Below are 13,195 nucleotides of genomic sequence, written 5' to 3'. Positions count from 1 at the left end.
CTGGCTTCAAAATGAATGGCCCTGGATCGCAGCTTTGTTTTCATTGCTGTTCTTATCATTGTATACATTTTTTTTTTTGCTTATTTCTAGTTTTCTCTACTCCTTGGTCATCTTCCATGGCCTAATGTGGCTCCCCACCTTTCCTGTTCTGCCTTGCTGCTTTGACAGTATTATGGTAATCCATCTGAACACATTAAAATGTGGTGCTTATGGTAGTCACCTTGGCTGCCATGGAATGCTTTATTTGCCTCCTTTTGGTATTTGTGTTGGTCTGTGCTCTCTATGCTCTAGACATGAGGGAGTGCTACTGTACCTTGTAGCCATGTTCTTTAGCAAACTGCAGAATCAGTGACCGCCGTTCTCTGGTGGTGTTGGTGGCATCAAAAACCTAGAATCAGGCAATGAGATTTACTTAATCTGAATCCAATGTTGATAGAACACCTACTTTTTGTCTATCCCTGTGCTAACTGAATGTCCTTAAGCAGGAAGCAGAACTTAAACCAGGTTTTGAAATACAGGAAGAAATTAGCTTGCATCAAATTTGCAAGCACTTGTTCAGGCTTTACTGTCTGCCTAGTAAATATACCAGCCCCTGTGAGTAAAATTATGGCAAAAAAGAAAAGTGTAGGCTTTCATGAAGGCCATTTTGCAGCTGGAGTAATTGAACTGAGAACTTGCCTTGACCAAAAGCACTGGAAGTTACTGACAAAGCAGAGTTAGAGCTGGTCCTCTGACTTCCTAAGTGAGGCTTCTTCCCTTCTGTCTAGAAGTTCTCAAGAATAAGAACTCCTTGTTCTCAATACCTTAGATGAATCTGTATTTCAGGATATCTTTCCTTTTGAGAATCTGAACATCCTACACCAATTAAACTGGCACCATGTTTTGGTAAATCACTAGAATTCATACATGTTTGTACCATAGTCTTAAATGCGTATATTTACTCCTGCTGAATTTTGGAGGTAGACAGCAGATCACAGTGGTTAAGAATAACTTGAATTCAGCTATGATCTTGCTACATGCACATTGTGCCACCCTGGGAAATTATTTAATCTCTCTGTGAATCATTCTTCTGGACTCTACAATGGAGTGTAATGACAATATCCTTGTCACAAAGGGAGAATCAACATATACAAAGTAACAAGAAAAATGTATAGCACATATAGCACATAGTGAATTCTCAGTATGTATTAGCTACTCTTCATTCTAGGAAATACCCAAGGGGGGAGGGAATGGAAATTTCTTTACCGCAACATGACCTTCCTCATGGCTGAGATACTTATGGACATCCTTGAGGGCTGCCAGGGCACACTGCCTGAGAAAGACAAAGAAAAAAAACCAGAAATAATCTCTACTCTGCAGGATGTGCTCCTATCCCTCTGCAATATTTTCTGTATCATGTCTCATATGCCTTACCTTAAACCAATCATCTATTAAACATCTACATAGGGGTTTTGATATTCTAGTTATCATGCTAAGCAGAGGGATCACACAGCTGAAAGTGGTGCTGTGTGTATAAATTAAAGTTAGAAATATTGTGACATATACAGAAAAATCTGAACAGTGACAGAAGCCATATTATTAGGGGTTCTAACATTTGGCTTAATAGAGCTCAAGATGAATTGACTTATGAACCAGACAGACATATGTAGTCTATGAAGCAAAAAGCCTTTTGGGCTTGGGTAAGGCTGCCAAGGCTAAACACAAAATTAATTCCATTTCCATGATTGTTTCAGAGGCTCACTTGATTTGTGCTTTCAGTAAAAATATCTTTTTGGTCATTACTTAATGTAGGATTCTATGCATCAAAAATGAGACCTAGGCTCAATTATGGAAGTGTTCAGAGTCTTATAGGAAAGAAAGACCTTGATGTTGAATCAATGAGACTGGAGAGATAAGTGGGGCCAAAGGCTAGGCTGAGAAATTACTATAATCTCCTGCCAGAAACTGGAAACTGCTCAAGGCTCTTGAGCAGTGATGGTTATGATCAGAAACAGGCTTTATGCAGGATGGTGAGAGGGCTGTCCCAAAGTCTAGAGCGCCTCCTCCCTAGCCCATGTCACTCTGCCCCACTCTCCTAACATCTGAACAAAGATCTTCCTCTACTGTGAGGTGTTAGCACATGTCCTTAGAATGTTGGTTACTTACTTCCTGATAAGTAGGGCTTCCATGTTGTCTGGTAGGAAGAATTCATAATTCTTGTAGCTCACTGCTTCTCGGCGATACTGGCCTAAATTAAACACTGAAAGAGCAGGGGAGCGCCAGTAAAGAACTTGAACAGGACCAAAAAGTTCCTTGTTGGATATTATCCTCAGACATTGAAGTGTGTATAACAAGTATCTATGAAATACACTTGTAAAGCTTTAAACAAAGTATGTTTCACAACTTTGCAAGGTAGGCATTATCTTTCCCATTTTATATCTGAAGAAATTAAAACTCAGAGTTCATAAATAACCTTTATAGTGAAAAAGTGGGATTTGGATTTTAATGCAAGTGTGCTTGGCTCCAAAGCTACTGGTCTTTCCACTAGTCTACCACTACCCTACTTTATCAAAAAAATTCGAACTCCTTAAGTTCCAAATATTTTTGGAAAGATGAGGAAAGAGATTTGTAGAATAAAATCTGTCACTAAGACGTAAACACCAAGTGAGATGGTGATAGATAAGACTAGATTCTCTGACTGCTAAGGTCATGTTATATAATTTTTATGTACCATGAAGGAGAATCTGAATCCAAATTTGTATGTCATGCTTTCCCACAAAATAATTGTGAAAAATTTGGGAGGAAGAATGGAAAGAAAGACAAACTGGATAAGCAGTGAAGAAAGTAGTGCTGCATTCGTCTATCCAACAAATGCTTTTTGATGCTTACTCTGTGAGTCGGGATATGAGTTTGAAGTTTCAGAGCTTAACCAGATCTATGACAAGTTCCTCAGGGAGTTCACAACTAATCAGGTAGGGCAATGGGTAAACCAGTAAATAGACTCCTCAGGCAAGTTATTAAGCTACTGTGTCAGAGACACTATGGAGTCATGCAAAAGAATTAGGGGAAGAAAAGACTAAATCTATTTGGGGTGCTATGAGAAAATTTCTTGAAGGAGACAGCATTTGAACCAGGTCTTCTATGGTAAACATTCTTACAGGAAGGAATGGGGATGGAGCAGGACACAAAGGCATTGTAGATGGAAGATAAGCTTAAGTAACAGTACGACATTGGAAGAAACCAATATGCTTGGGAAGTAGCACATGACCTGACAGGCTGGAAGGGACCAAATGTTGGATAGCCTTGGATAACAGGCTCAGGAGCTTTGATTTAGGCCTTCAGGTCCATGTGATCTTTGGGGCTTAGCCATGATCAGTTTCATGATTTGAAATATGACTTTGGAGATTTCTGCGGGAATCCAGGAGAGCGCAGCAGACAGGAAGCAACAGGATCAGAGCAGAGGCTCCCATTATCAGTTTGCAGTCATCTCGAAGAGGTGCTCCTTTAACTTCCCTTCTGCCAATGTTCTGCTCCACCCACAAACTCAGCTCAATATAATTTACCAGAAAAGCTTTTGTTGTCTTCCCATTGGTGATCCTGGTTGGACTGTGCACCTCCTCAACATTCTCTTCTAGATGACAGGAAGCATTCTTACGCTTCCCAGCCATGCTGAGTTTCGTCAAGCACAGGGCATGAGTCTCATCCATTTTTGTACCATTAATGATTAACATAGGTTTTGACACATGGGAAATGCCTTCATTGTTGAATTAGCTAAAGTCCAAGTAGATGAAGGGAAGGAAGAAATGAAAGATAACAGAGTTGGAAACAGGGAGGAAGGGGTAGTTGAAGGGAAGGGGCAGACAGGAAGTTGAGATAGGGAAGAGAAAGAAGTGGAATGAGATAGAGAAAAGGAGAGTGCAGAGTCAATATCAGATCCCCTTTTCCTTATCAGTAGAGTTATATGTAAGAGACCTATAACTAAGTATAAGGTTTGGAATCAAAATGATCTGGACAAATATTCTGGTTTTGTTGCTTAGAGCCATGTGCTTGCACACAAGACACTTAGGTTCCTCAGTTATGAAACAGTGAAGAAATAGCAATACTAAAATACACTACTAGTGTATTTTAATAATACACTAATAATAATAATAATGGTAATAAAGTCATATTTTACTTACAGGGTTTTTTTCTAGCAATTTATTTTATTACCTACAAAAACCCCATGGCAACCGTTTTAGAACATAAGTTTTTCACAGGGTTATTTTGAGGTAATGGAATTCATTGGGAGCATGCATTTAGTATTAAGTGGTTTTTTTTTTCTTTTCTTTTCTTTTTTTTTATTGTTGCTTACATTGTATTATGTAGTACAGTTTTATAGGCGCTGGGGATTCCCCCCACCCCTCCCATATTAAGTGTTTTTTTCTATGCCTAGCACCCAGCATGGATTTGAGCAAAAAATATGTGCTCATTTTTTTAACTATAAACATTTACAAAATCGTAGTGGTAATGCTAGTAGTATGATAGTAATACTACCGATCCTGGCAGTGATTGCCATGAAGCATTTCTGGTACAGAGGGCTTTGACCTGCTACATGACTCAGTCTCCAGAGGGCTATACAAGGCAAGGTTTCAGAGACGTACCTTTAGTTGGTGTTCCTATCCAGTTGAGATATCGTGTCAGCTTTGTGGAGATGTACGTCTTGCCTCGAGCTGGTAAACCCACCATGATCACCATTGTGGGAGAATTGGTAAACTGGGGTATGGATGCTGGAAGAGAAGCAGAGTCTCAAAAGCTTATTTTCCAACTCACAAATCTTCTCGCATCTAACCAGACATACAGATTTAGAAAGATCATCTTTCCCCCTATTAAGATAAAAGAGCTGGAAAATTTTAGATTATCTTTTGACCTAATTAAGTGACTAAGGCTGCAACATGCTAACCCCCAATCTGTAAAAAGAGGCAGTTTCCAGGGAGCAACAGGACCCACACATCTGCTTCTCTGTGCAAGGATCACTGAACAACTTATAGACTCACAAAACATTCAGCTTAGAATCATTAATGAGTGGTTACTGACTAGTTGTGGGCTGGTGTGAGAATATGAAGCCCATAGGGACTGAGCCATAGGCAACTCAACAGGATTTTGTGTAGTCTTGCTCCAGGAATTTCATCAGGGAAGACTGAGAAGACTCCCAAGAAAAGTAGTTTTTGGCTTGAGGAAGGGAAAGGAATGGTAGTCACTGGCAAAATGGCTATGGGGTAGAAGCCTCAATCTTCAGCAGAGGAGAACTGCGGCATGAGAGCACTTGCGTTAATTCACTGCCGCTCACAGAGCAGAACTGCTGACATCATCTAGTGGTTTGCCTACATCAATCTGCCTTATTTCACCGAAGGAGAATAAAACCATTAATCTGCAGAAGAAAGACAACAGAAACTGGGGTTATCTGTTTAAATTCACAACAACTGGGGGAGGACAAAGGGGAATATATTTTACCGGGGGAGGGGGCAGGACAGCATGCTAGGCTGGCAATTACGTTTGAAGGGGGGGGCAGGAGTATTCATGAGACTCATGCCTCCAACACCCAGGATAAGCCTGCCTATGAGTAGAACGTAACCAGAAGAGACTGCAATGTCCCTAGCCCTTATTCCTACTATCAAGTTAAAAGGCACCAGGAAAAAAACTAATAGTGGGAATTAAGTGTAAGGCATGCAAAATATTGTGGGAGCATCACAAAGGGAAGAAGGTAAGGGAAACTGGTCTGAAGAGACTAAACAACTACCAGGACTAGACTCAGCTATAGCACAGATGCTGGGATTATCAGACAGGGAATTTAATACAGCCATAATTAATATGTTAAAGGCTCTGCTGGGAAAGGCAGTTGGATAGATAACTTCAGTAGGGGTAGAAAGTACAAAAAAGAATCATATACAAATGCATGGGAGAAAAAAAAAACCACAGTAACAGACCTGAAGCATATCTTTGATGTGCTCATCAGTGGACTCAATACAGCAAGGAGGAATCATTGAATTTGAAGACAGGTCCATAGAAATTACATATACTGAAGAGCATGGAGAAAAGCAGGTAAAAGAGAAAACAGAACAAGACATTCAAGAACTGTGGGACAATACCAAACAGCATAAAATATATGTTCTCAGAATACAACAAAGGGAATAATGAGAGAATTACAGAGAAAAAAATATTTGAAGACACACTCATTAATGGTCCAAATATTCCAAAATTAGTGACTGACAACAAACTACTGATCTAGGAAGCTTGGAGAGCCTCAAGCAAGGTCAATACTCCAAAAACTCAACCAAACCAAACCAGGCAACAACAAGAAACACAAAAGGAAAATAGAAACAAAAGTAAAAACTTAAAGGTGGGCCAGGAAGGAGGAGTCGAGATGAGCAATACTTTACCCAAGGAGGAACAAAAAGAATTACATTAGGCTTTTTGTCAGAACCATATAAACAAAAAGAAAGCAGAAGAAAATTTTTGAGGTGTTTAAGGAAAAAAAAATCAATTGAGAATTATAAATCCTGCAAAACACATGCTTCAAAAATGAATGCAAAATACCTTTTCAGACAAATGAAACTATCTTACAAGAAATATCAATGATAGTTATTTAGGCAGATGGGATATGATTTGCTTAGGAAATTATGTCCAAAATCAAAGGTAGAGTTTTCACAATGGAATAAATGGAAATAAAACATAACTATTGTTCATATTATTAATCGATTCTAACTATAAGCTATGTTAAAGTTTTGATGATAATGATGTATTATGTGAATTATAGTTTATGTAAGAATGAAATTAAACAAAACAATGATACAAGGTAGTAGAGGAAGGAATTGGAAAAACATGTTCTAAGATACACTACACATGAAGCAGGGTAATGTTATATGAAGGGAAACTCAAATTTTCTTAAAATGTATGTGGCAAACTCAAGGACAAGTATGAGTAATGTCCAGCATGCGAGCCATATAAGGCCTACAAGATCATTTGGTCGGGCCCTAGGAGGCACCATCAGGTGGAACTTGGAATTCTGTACCCGACTCTAGGAGAACCACTGAAAGTGTAGAAAGATATATGTGATAAATGTAGAAGACAGGATCATAAAACATTGAAATAAAAAAACAAAAGGGGGATTAAAATACAGAACAAATTCAATAACTGCAACATAGCTGACAAGATAGATTTTATCATCTTTGTCAAAAATAACTTTAAATCTGAATTGTCTAAATACACCAATCAATTAAAGACAGACTGTCAAGCTGGATAAGAAAACAAGACTTGAGTGTATGCTGTCTACGAAAACACATACAGCTAGGCTTGACTCTGGGATCTTCTTTGAATTCTAACTAAAATAAAAGGCTATTACAGAACGCACAGAGTCCTACATAAACCTAAAAAGCAAATTTGTATAGATGGATTAGAGAAGAATATCAGTTTGAAGTATCACCTAAAAATTATTTTTCCCCTTTAATATCCTGAGCCTCTTAAATGGCATGAAACCCAGACATGAACATTGTTTAGGAGACAGAATCAGGTGAAGATCAAGCCTTGTAGTTTGGGCTTGAAGAATGAAAAAGAGAACTAAGATTCTAAGAGGAAGGGAGAATCCTTTGGGTTTTTTTCCCTTTCTTTTCTCTCTGTCTCAATTGTTTTTCATCTTTAGCACCACAGTGGAAACAGCAGCAACAAAGGCTCAGGAAAAATGGCCCAGAATGGGAGCCCGTCCACTAGGTGGGGCAACAGTGTCAAGAAGACACAACTAGACTTCATCCTTTTTTTTTTTTTTTTTTTACCCCTTTCCCTGCAACTTGTTTCTGGAAGTTGTACTACCATGACAGTAGAGCTGAAAAGTACTGAAAAGATAAAGGAGAGAGGAGGCTTTTGACAAGTAACTAAATAAAGTCTATATGAATCCAAGGGATTATCTCTAATTTATCTTTTGAACCTAAATAGCTTAACAAAGATTTGCACTACCAAGTACACCTCTGCCTAAGTACCAAACAGACCACTAGGTGGTGCACACACAGGACAGATCCAAATACTACTACTGCAAAAGCTTTGAAAATTGAATCTATACAAAAACCACAATGCACAGAAAACAAAAATACCAACTCTTTCAAAAGATTTTGGATAAACAGAATTGAGAATCTCAAAATAAACCCAAAGCTTTCAGGATATGAGCTAAAATCAATTAGTATGTGTATAAATATGGAAATTTCAGCAGACATTGAAAGATAATCACAGACATGAATGATAACACTATACTTTAAAATTAATCTTACATATTTAAAACTTGTATGCACAAAAACAAATGATCTTGGAACAAGTACTAAAAATAGACCATCAAATAGACATTTTGAAGCAAAAATACAGTAACTGAAAATGGAGACTGTCATATGTAGTAACATGTTATTTAACTTCATGGCGTTGTAAATTTCTATGTTTCTTTCTATTGTTGATTTTGTATCATGACTTTTCATTTGAGGGGATGTACAGTAGCTGTGAAATGGAGACTAGCATCCAGGAGGATGCAGTGTAGTATGCATTTCTACTTCCAGACAAAGATGGACTTTCAATGAAACTGTTTACTGTATCTTGACAATAGGATGCTGGACTCTCTGCCATTGTCCATGCCCACAATTGTATATCACAAGCTCACAAAGCAGAGTAGAGGTAGAAATAAATAACTATGGAAAATGGTGTTGTGAAGGATACTGTCAGATTAATGACTAAAAAATAACTGTATGGGATTGTATTCTAGTTTAGAAACTTTTCTCACAGGGTTCTGGGTTAATAATTCTGAAATGTATCTGTATAGTAAGGTTGAACATGTAAATTAATTGTAGGTAACAGGAAAAAAATCTAGCATTTTCCCCGTAACTCTTGAGTAGGGTCAGAAATTCCAGTATTGATTCATATATGTCTTAGTATCAGCAAATACATACTGAAACATATGTGTTAGAATGCACACAAGCAAATACTCCTTAGTTCTGTCTGCTAAGAGTGAGAATGAGCAGAATGATACCACAGAGGTTAACAAGCACATCTGGCACCCAGCTCTTGCTTTCAAACCATAAATCCTTGGAGAAATGGTTGAGGTACCTCCTGTGAAAAAGGAAGTATTAAAAGCAAATAGAATCAGAGTATGTAAATATCTCACAGGAGGAAGGTAATATTAATAGGTAGAGCACAGAGAACTTTCAGAGAAGTGAAACTATTCTATGATAAATCTGTCCAAACCCACACCAAAAAGAAGCGTAATGCAAAGTGTAAAAAAAAAATTCACTCTGGTAGAGGATGAAGTTTTGACACACGTGCTAGGGCAGGAGATTTATGGAAATCTATACTCAATTTTTACTACAAACCTAAAATTGTTCTGAAAACTAAAGTGTATTAAAAACAAACAAAACCCACATAGAAGCCAACTTGAGTTTCTAAAGCAAGGGATGAATAAGCATGCACTGGGATCCCATGTGGGTGCGAGTTCGTGTCCTGGATGTTCCACTTCCCTTCCAGCTCCCTGCTTGTGGCCCGGGAGGACAGTGGACGACAGCCCAAAGCCTTGAAACCCTACACCTACATGGGAGACCTGGAAGAAGCTCCTGGCTCCTAGTTTCAAATCAGCTCAGCTCCAGCCATTGCACGTGCTTGGGGAGTGAATAGGTGGATAGAAGATCTTTCTGTCTCTCCTTCTCTCTGTAAATCTGCCTTTCCAAGAAAAAAATCAAATAAATCTTTAAAAATTATAAAAAGGATATTAGTGGGATATTAAGGAAACCTGAAAGAAATGTCTAGTTTTATTAATTTCTTAGTTTTGACAAATGTACCATGCTTATATAAAGTGATAACCTTAGTGAAGGATACGTAAAGGGCACACATGACTTCTTTTTAGTACTTCTATAAAATACAAATTATTTTAAGGTAAAAAGCTAACAAAAAGCTTATTCCAATTGGCCGAATTACGCAGACATTAATTTTCTGAATTTTCCTGTTTTATCTAGTCCCTTAAGGTGGGTACAATTTTATTTCTTCCACTACCAATTCTTGTTCTTAGAAAAGAATCATAGGACAACCAGTTATCATTCTTTCCAAGATCTTTTGTTCACTTCCAGGTAACTTGAAGTACTACAGTATCTTAGTCAAGATACTATTACAGATTTCTATTTCTGGTGATATTTTGAATCTTTACCAGTAAAAAAAAAAATCTAAAACCACTGAATTTAAAGTAAATCAAACATGAAAGAGCTTGTGTGAAAGCAATGAGAATTCTCAGAGGCCAGAAATGAGGGAGGAGAGGTATAGATCAAAGAGATAAATATACTTCCAAATCTATTTTTACACCGGTAGCCTGAAGCAATGTTTTACAAACCATGGATCGTGATCCTTTGGTAGAATGGAAACAACTGAGTAGGTACAACAGGCAGCTTATAATACTGTCCTCAGGGACCCTACTGCTTGTTATTGTATAGATATGTATTGTGTAGTGTCACTGGATATGGGCTGAGTCCAGAGAGTTGCTTTTAACGCACGTGATATGGTAAAGGTGATGGGATACTAACTTTGAGATTTCAGTACAAAAGATGCTGACCTCTATCTGATTAGTCCTTTCTTGGTTTCCAAACTGGTTTTCTTTGTTGGAAGCCAGCTGTCAAACTGTTAGCTTTCTTATGGGAAGGTACATGTAGAAGGAACCAAGGACGGTGTTTGGCAAGCAGTTAGTGAGAAACTGAGGACCTCTTGATGCAAGGAACTGGATCTTCTAACAACAATGTGGATGAGTTTGGAAGTAAATCCTCCTCTAAAAGGAGAGCACTGAAATTACTGAAATCCCAGTACAAATCTTGCTTTGTAGCTTAGTTTAGATCCTGAGCCAGACATTCACTGTTCCCATGCAACCTGTGAGACAATAGCTGTTTGAGGCTTTAAGCCAGTACGTTTTGGGTAGTTTGTTACACAAAAATAGATGAAAAATACAGCATGTGACAAAAAGCATTTTTCTTAAGCATTTATGTGTACATATATGTGTACTTATTGAGTGGTAAAGGGTTTGTCCTGTGGGTCACTATCAAAAGACTGACAATGCTCTGATTCACAATGTAGACTTTTACATACAGCACATACACAAGATAGTAAATAAAACTCTATTTACCAACTGGAAGGTTGATCTGAGGTCGTGCTTTTAAAGTTAGGACTCAATAAACCTGTCATAATCAGTGATTGAAGAAATATTTGATTGAGAAGACTGCTTCAGCACTGGCTTGGTGGAAGGAATAAGAGTAAATAGATTTTTCTGAGATTTACTAACTCAATCTTGCATTCATAAAGTTTAGGCATGAAATGTACACAAGCCATGTAGGAAAAAACACAAGCTAACACACACACACACACACACACACACTTACAAATAATCAAGAGCAACAACAAATTAAAGAATCAGAATTGCCAAAAGTACAACTGGACTTTTCCGATACACACTGTAAAGTAAGTATGGGTGATGTGGATATTGGCTAGGTTGGCTAGGTAGTATCCACGCTTTACCCCTAAACTGCTGGAAACTTCACCTATCTCAGCGTCAATCCAACACACTCACTCTCCCCCAGGATGCATCCAAGCCTATTCCATCATTCAGAAGATGCCATAGTGAACACATGTCTGCTGAGATCCACATGGACATACTATGAAATTGCTGCACACAGAACACTGCCTAAATTAACCTTATTTGTATATTTAACTAGGACATAATATCCTACCCAATAAATGGAGTTGCTGATCTGAGGTGGGGCTGGATTTTTTCCCAAGAGGTTGCCTGCATTCACTTTTGAGTGTGTACTGTATTTTTAATCTCTTTAAATAAATCCCAATCCCACTCACACACTTTATCTATGTGTCTGCACTAAATTCATCTTTATGCTAACACAGGAACTTGCAATAAATCCAGGTGGGGATTCTGTATACACTATAACAATACATTTGGAGGGATGGAAAAAAGTACCAAAATTGTATCACAGAAAACTATTATAACAAGACTATATGACTTTTTAAAACAGTCTAATAAACTTTGTAGAAATTAAAAATAAAAGCATTAGAACCAAAATTTTATTTTTAGTTGAATAGCAAGTTACATAGATGTGATTAGATAATTAGAGAACTAAAAATCTCAAAAAATTATATATATATATATATATATATATATATATATAATATGAATAAGAAGATAAAGAAAAATGAGGGGCCAGGGCAGTGGTGTTGCAAGCTAGTCCTCTGCCTGTGGTGCCATCATCCCACATGGGTGCTGGTTCATGTTCCAGCTGCTCCACTTTAGATCCAGCTCTCTGCTTATGGTCTGTGAAAGCAGCAGAAAAGGGACCAACTCCTTGGATCCTTGCACCTGCATGAGAGACCTGGAAGAAGCCCTGGCTCTGGCTCAGCTCAACTCTGGCTGTTGTGACCATTTGGGGAGTGAACCCACAGATGGAAGATCTCTATCTCTGTGTTTCACCCTCTCTCTCTAATTTTGACTTTCCAAGTAAAAATAAATAAATCTTTAGAAGCAAATATGAAATAGAAGTTTAAAGGCAAGTCTAGAACGATAAGTTCTACGATAAGGTTTAAGTGCAGCTCCAGAAAGAGAAGATAAATTGTGAAAGAGGCAGTACCTGAATAAATTATATAATGAGATACCTTATGAATGAAAGAAACCAGTCCTCAGGGAAGTGCAAGAGAAGGAGAGGAAAAGGAAAAAGAGGAAGAATAAAAGGAAAAGAGGAAAAGGCAGAAGAGGAGTAGAAGAGGAAAACTGAAGAAAAAGAAACAGCAACAACAGCTGCAGCATATAGAAAAACCATAATAAAAGTCCAAAACATGAATTTCAAGCAGATCTTAAAAGCCATCATGGATAAAAGAGGTTGCTTATAAGAGGAAAAGAGATTTGCAGTTGACTTTTCAACAGCGATAATCAAATCAGATCAGTGAAACAATATCATTAAGGTTCCATCAGAAAATAACTATTAATTCAGAATTGAATACTCAGAAAGAAACTATCTTCAAGAATGTGGAGGCAATAAGCACATTTTCAAGCAAATGATTCTGACAGAATTTATTAACAACAGATTCTTTTAAAAGATCTATTTAATTTTTATTGGAAAGGCAGATTTACAGAGAGAAGGAGAGACAGAGAAAAAGATCTTCCATCTACTGCTTCACT

The 13,195-nt window shown here is 37.7% G+C and overlaps 1 protein-coding gene across 5 annotated transcripts in view; it reads right to left on the bottom strand.

Moving 5' to 3' along the window:
* Positions 1–13,195, bottom strand: part of PFKFB1 (6-phosphofructo-2-kinase/fructose-2,6-biphosphatase 1) — a 59,768-nt gene that overhangs the window by 29,508 nt on the left and 17,065 nt on the right. For 3 of the 5 annotated variants that reach the window (XM_040998029.1, XM_040998018.1, XM_040998009.1), the window contains 4 exons: positions 4,620–4,745; positions 2,146–2,239; positions 1,246–1,312; positions 314–388 (listed from right to left, as the gene is read on the bottom strand). In XM_040998029.1, coding sequence (XP_040853963.1) covers positions 314–388; positions 1,246–1,312; positions 2,146–2,239; positions 4,620–4,745 — 362 coding nt within the window. Of the gene's footprint in view, positions 1–313; positions 389–1,245; positions 1,313–2,145; positions 2,240–4,619; positions 4,746–5,942; positions 6,081–13,195 lie in introns of those variants that run through there. The other 2 variants (XM_040998049.1, XM_040998039.1) reach the window with 2 other exon arrangements.

Source organism: Ochotona curzoniae, unplaced genomic scaffold, assembly GCF_017591425.1.
Source record: "Ochotona curzoniae isolate NIBS_2020 unplaced genomic scaffold, NIBS_Ocur_1.0 contig_1274, whole genome shotgun sequence".
Classification (NCBI taxonomy): domain Eukaryota; kingdom Metazoa; phylum Chordata; class Mammalia; order Lagomorpha; family Ochotonidae; genus Ochotona; species Ochotona curzoniae.
This window is presented reverse-complemented; position numbering and strand designations above follow the sequence as displayed.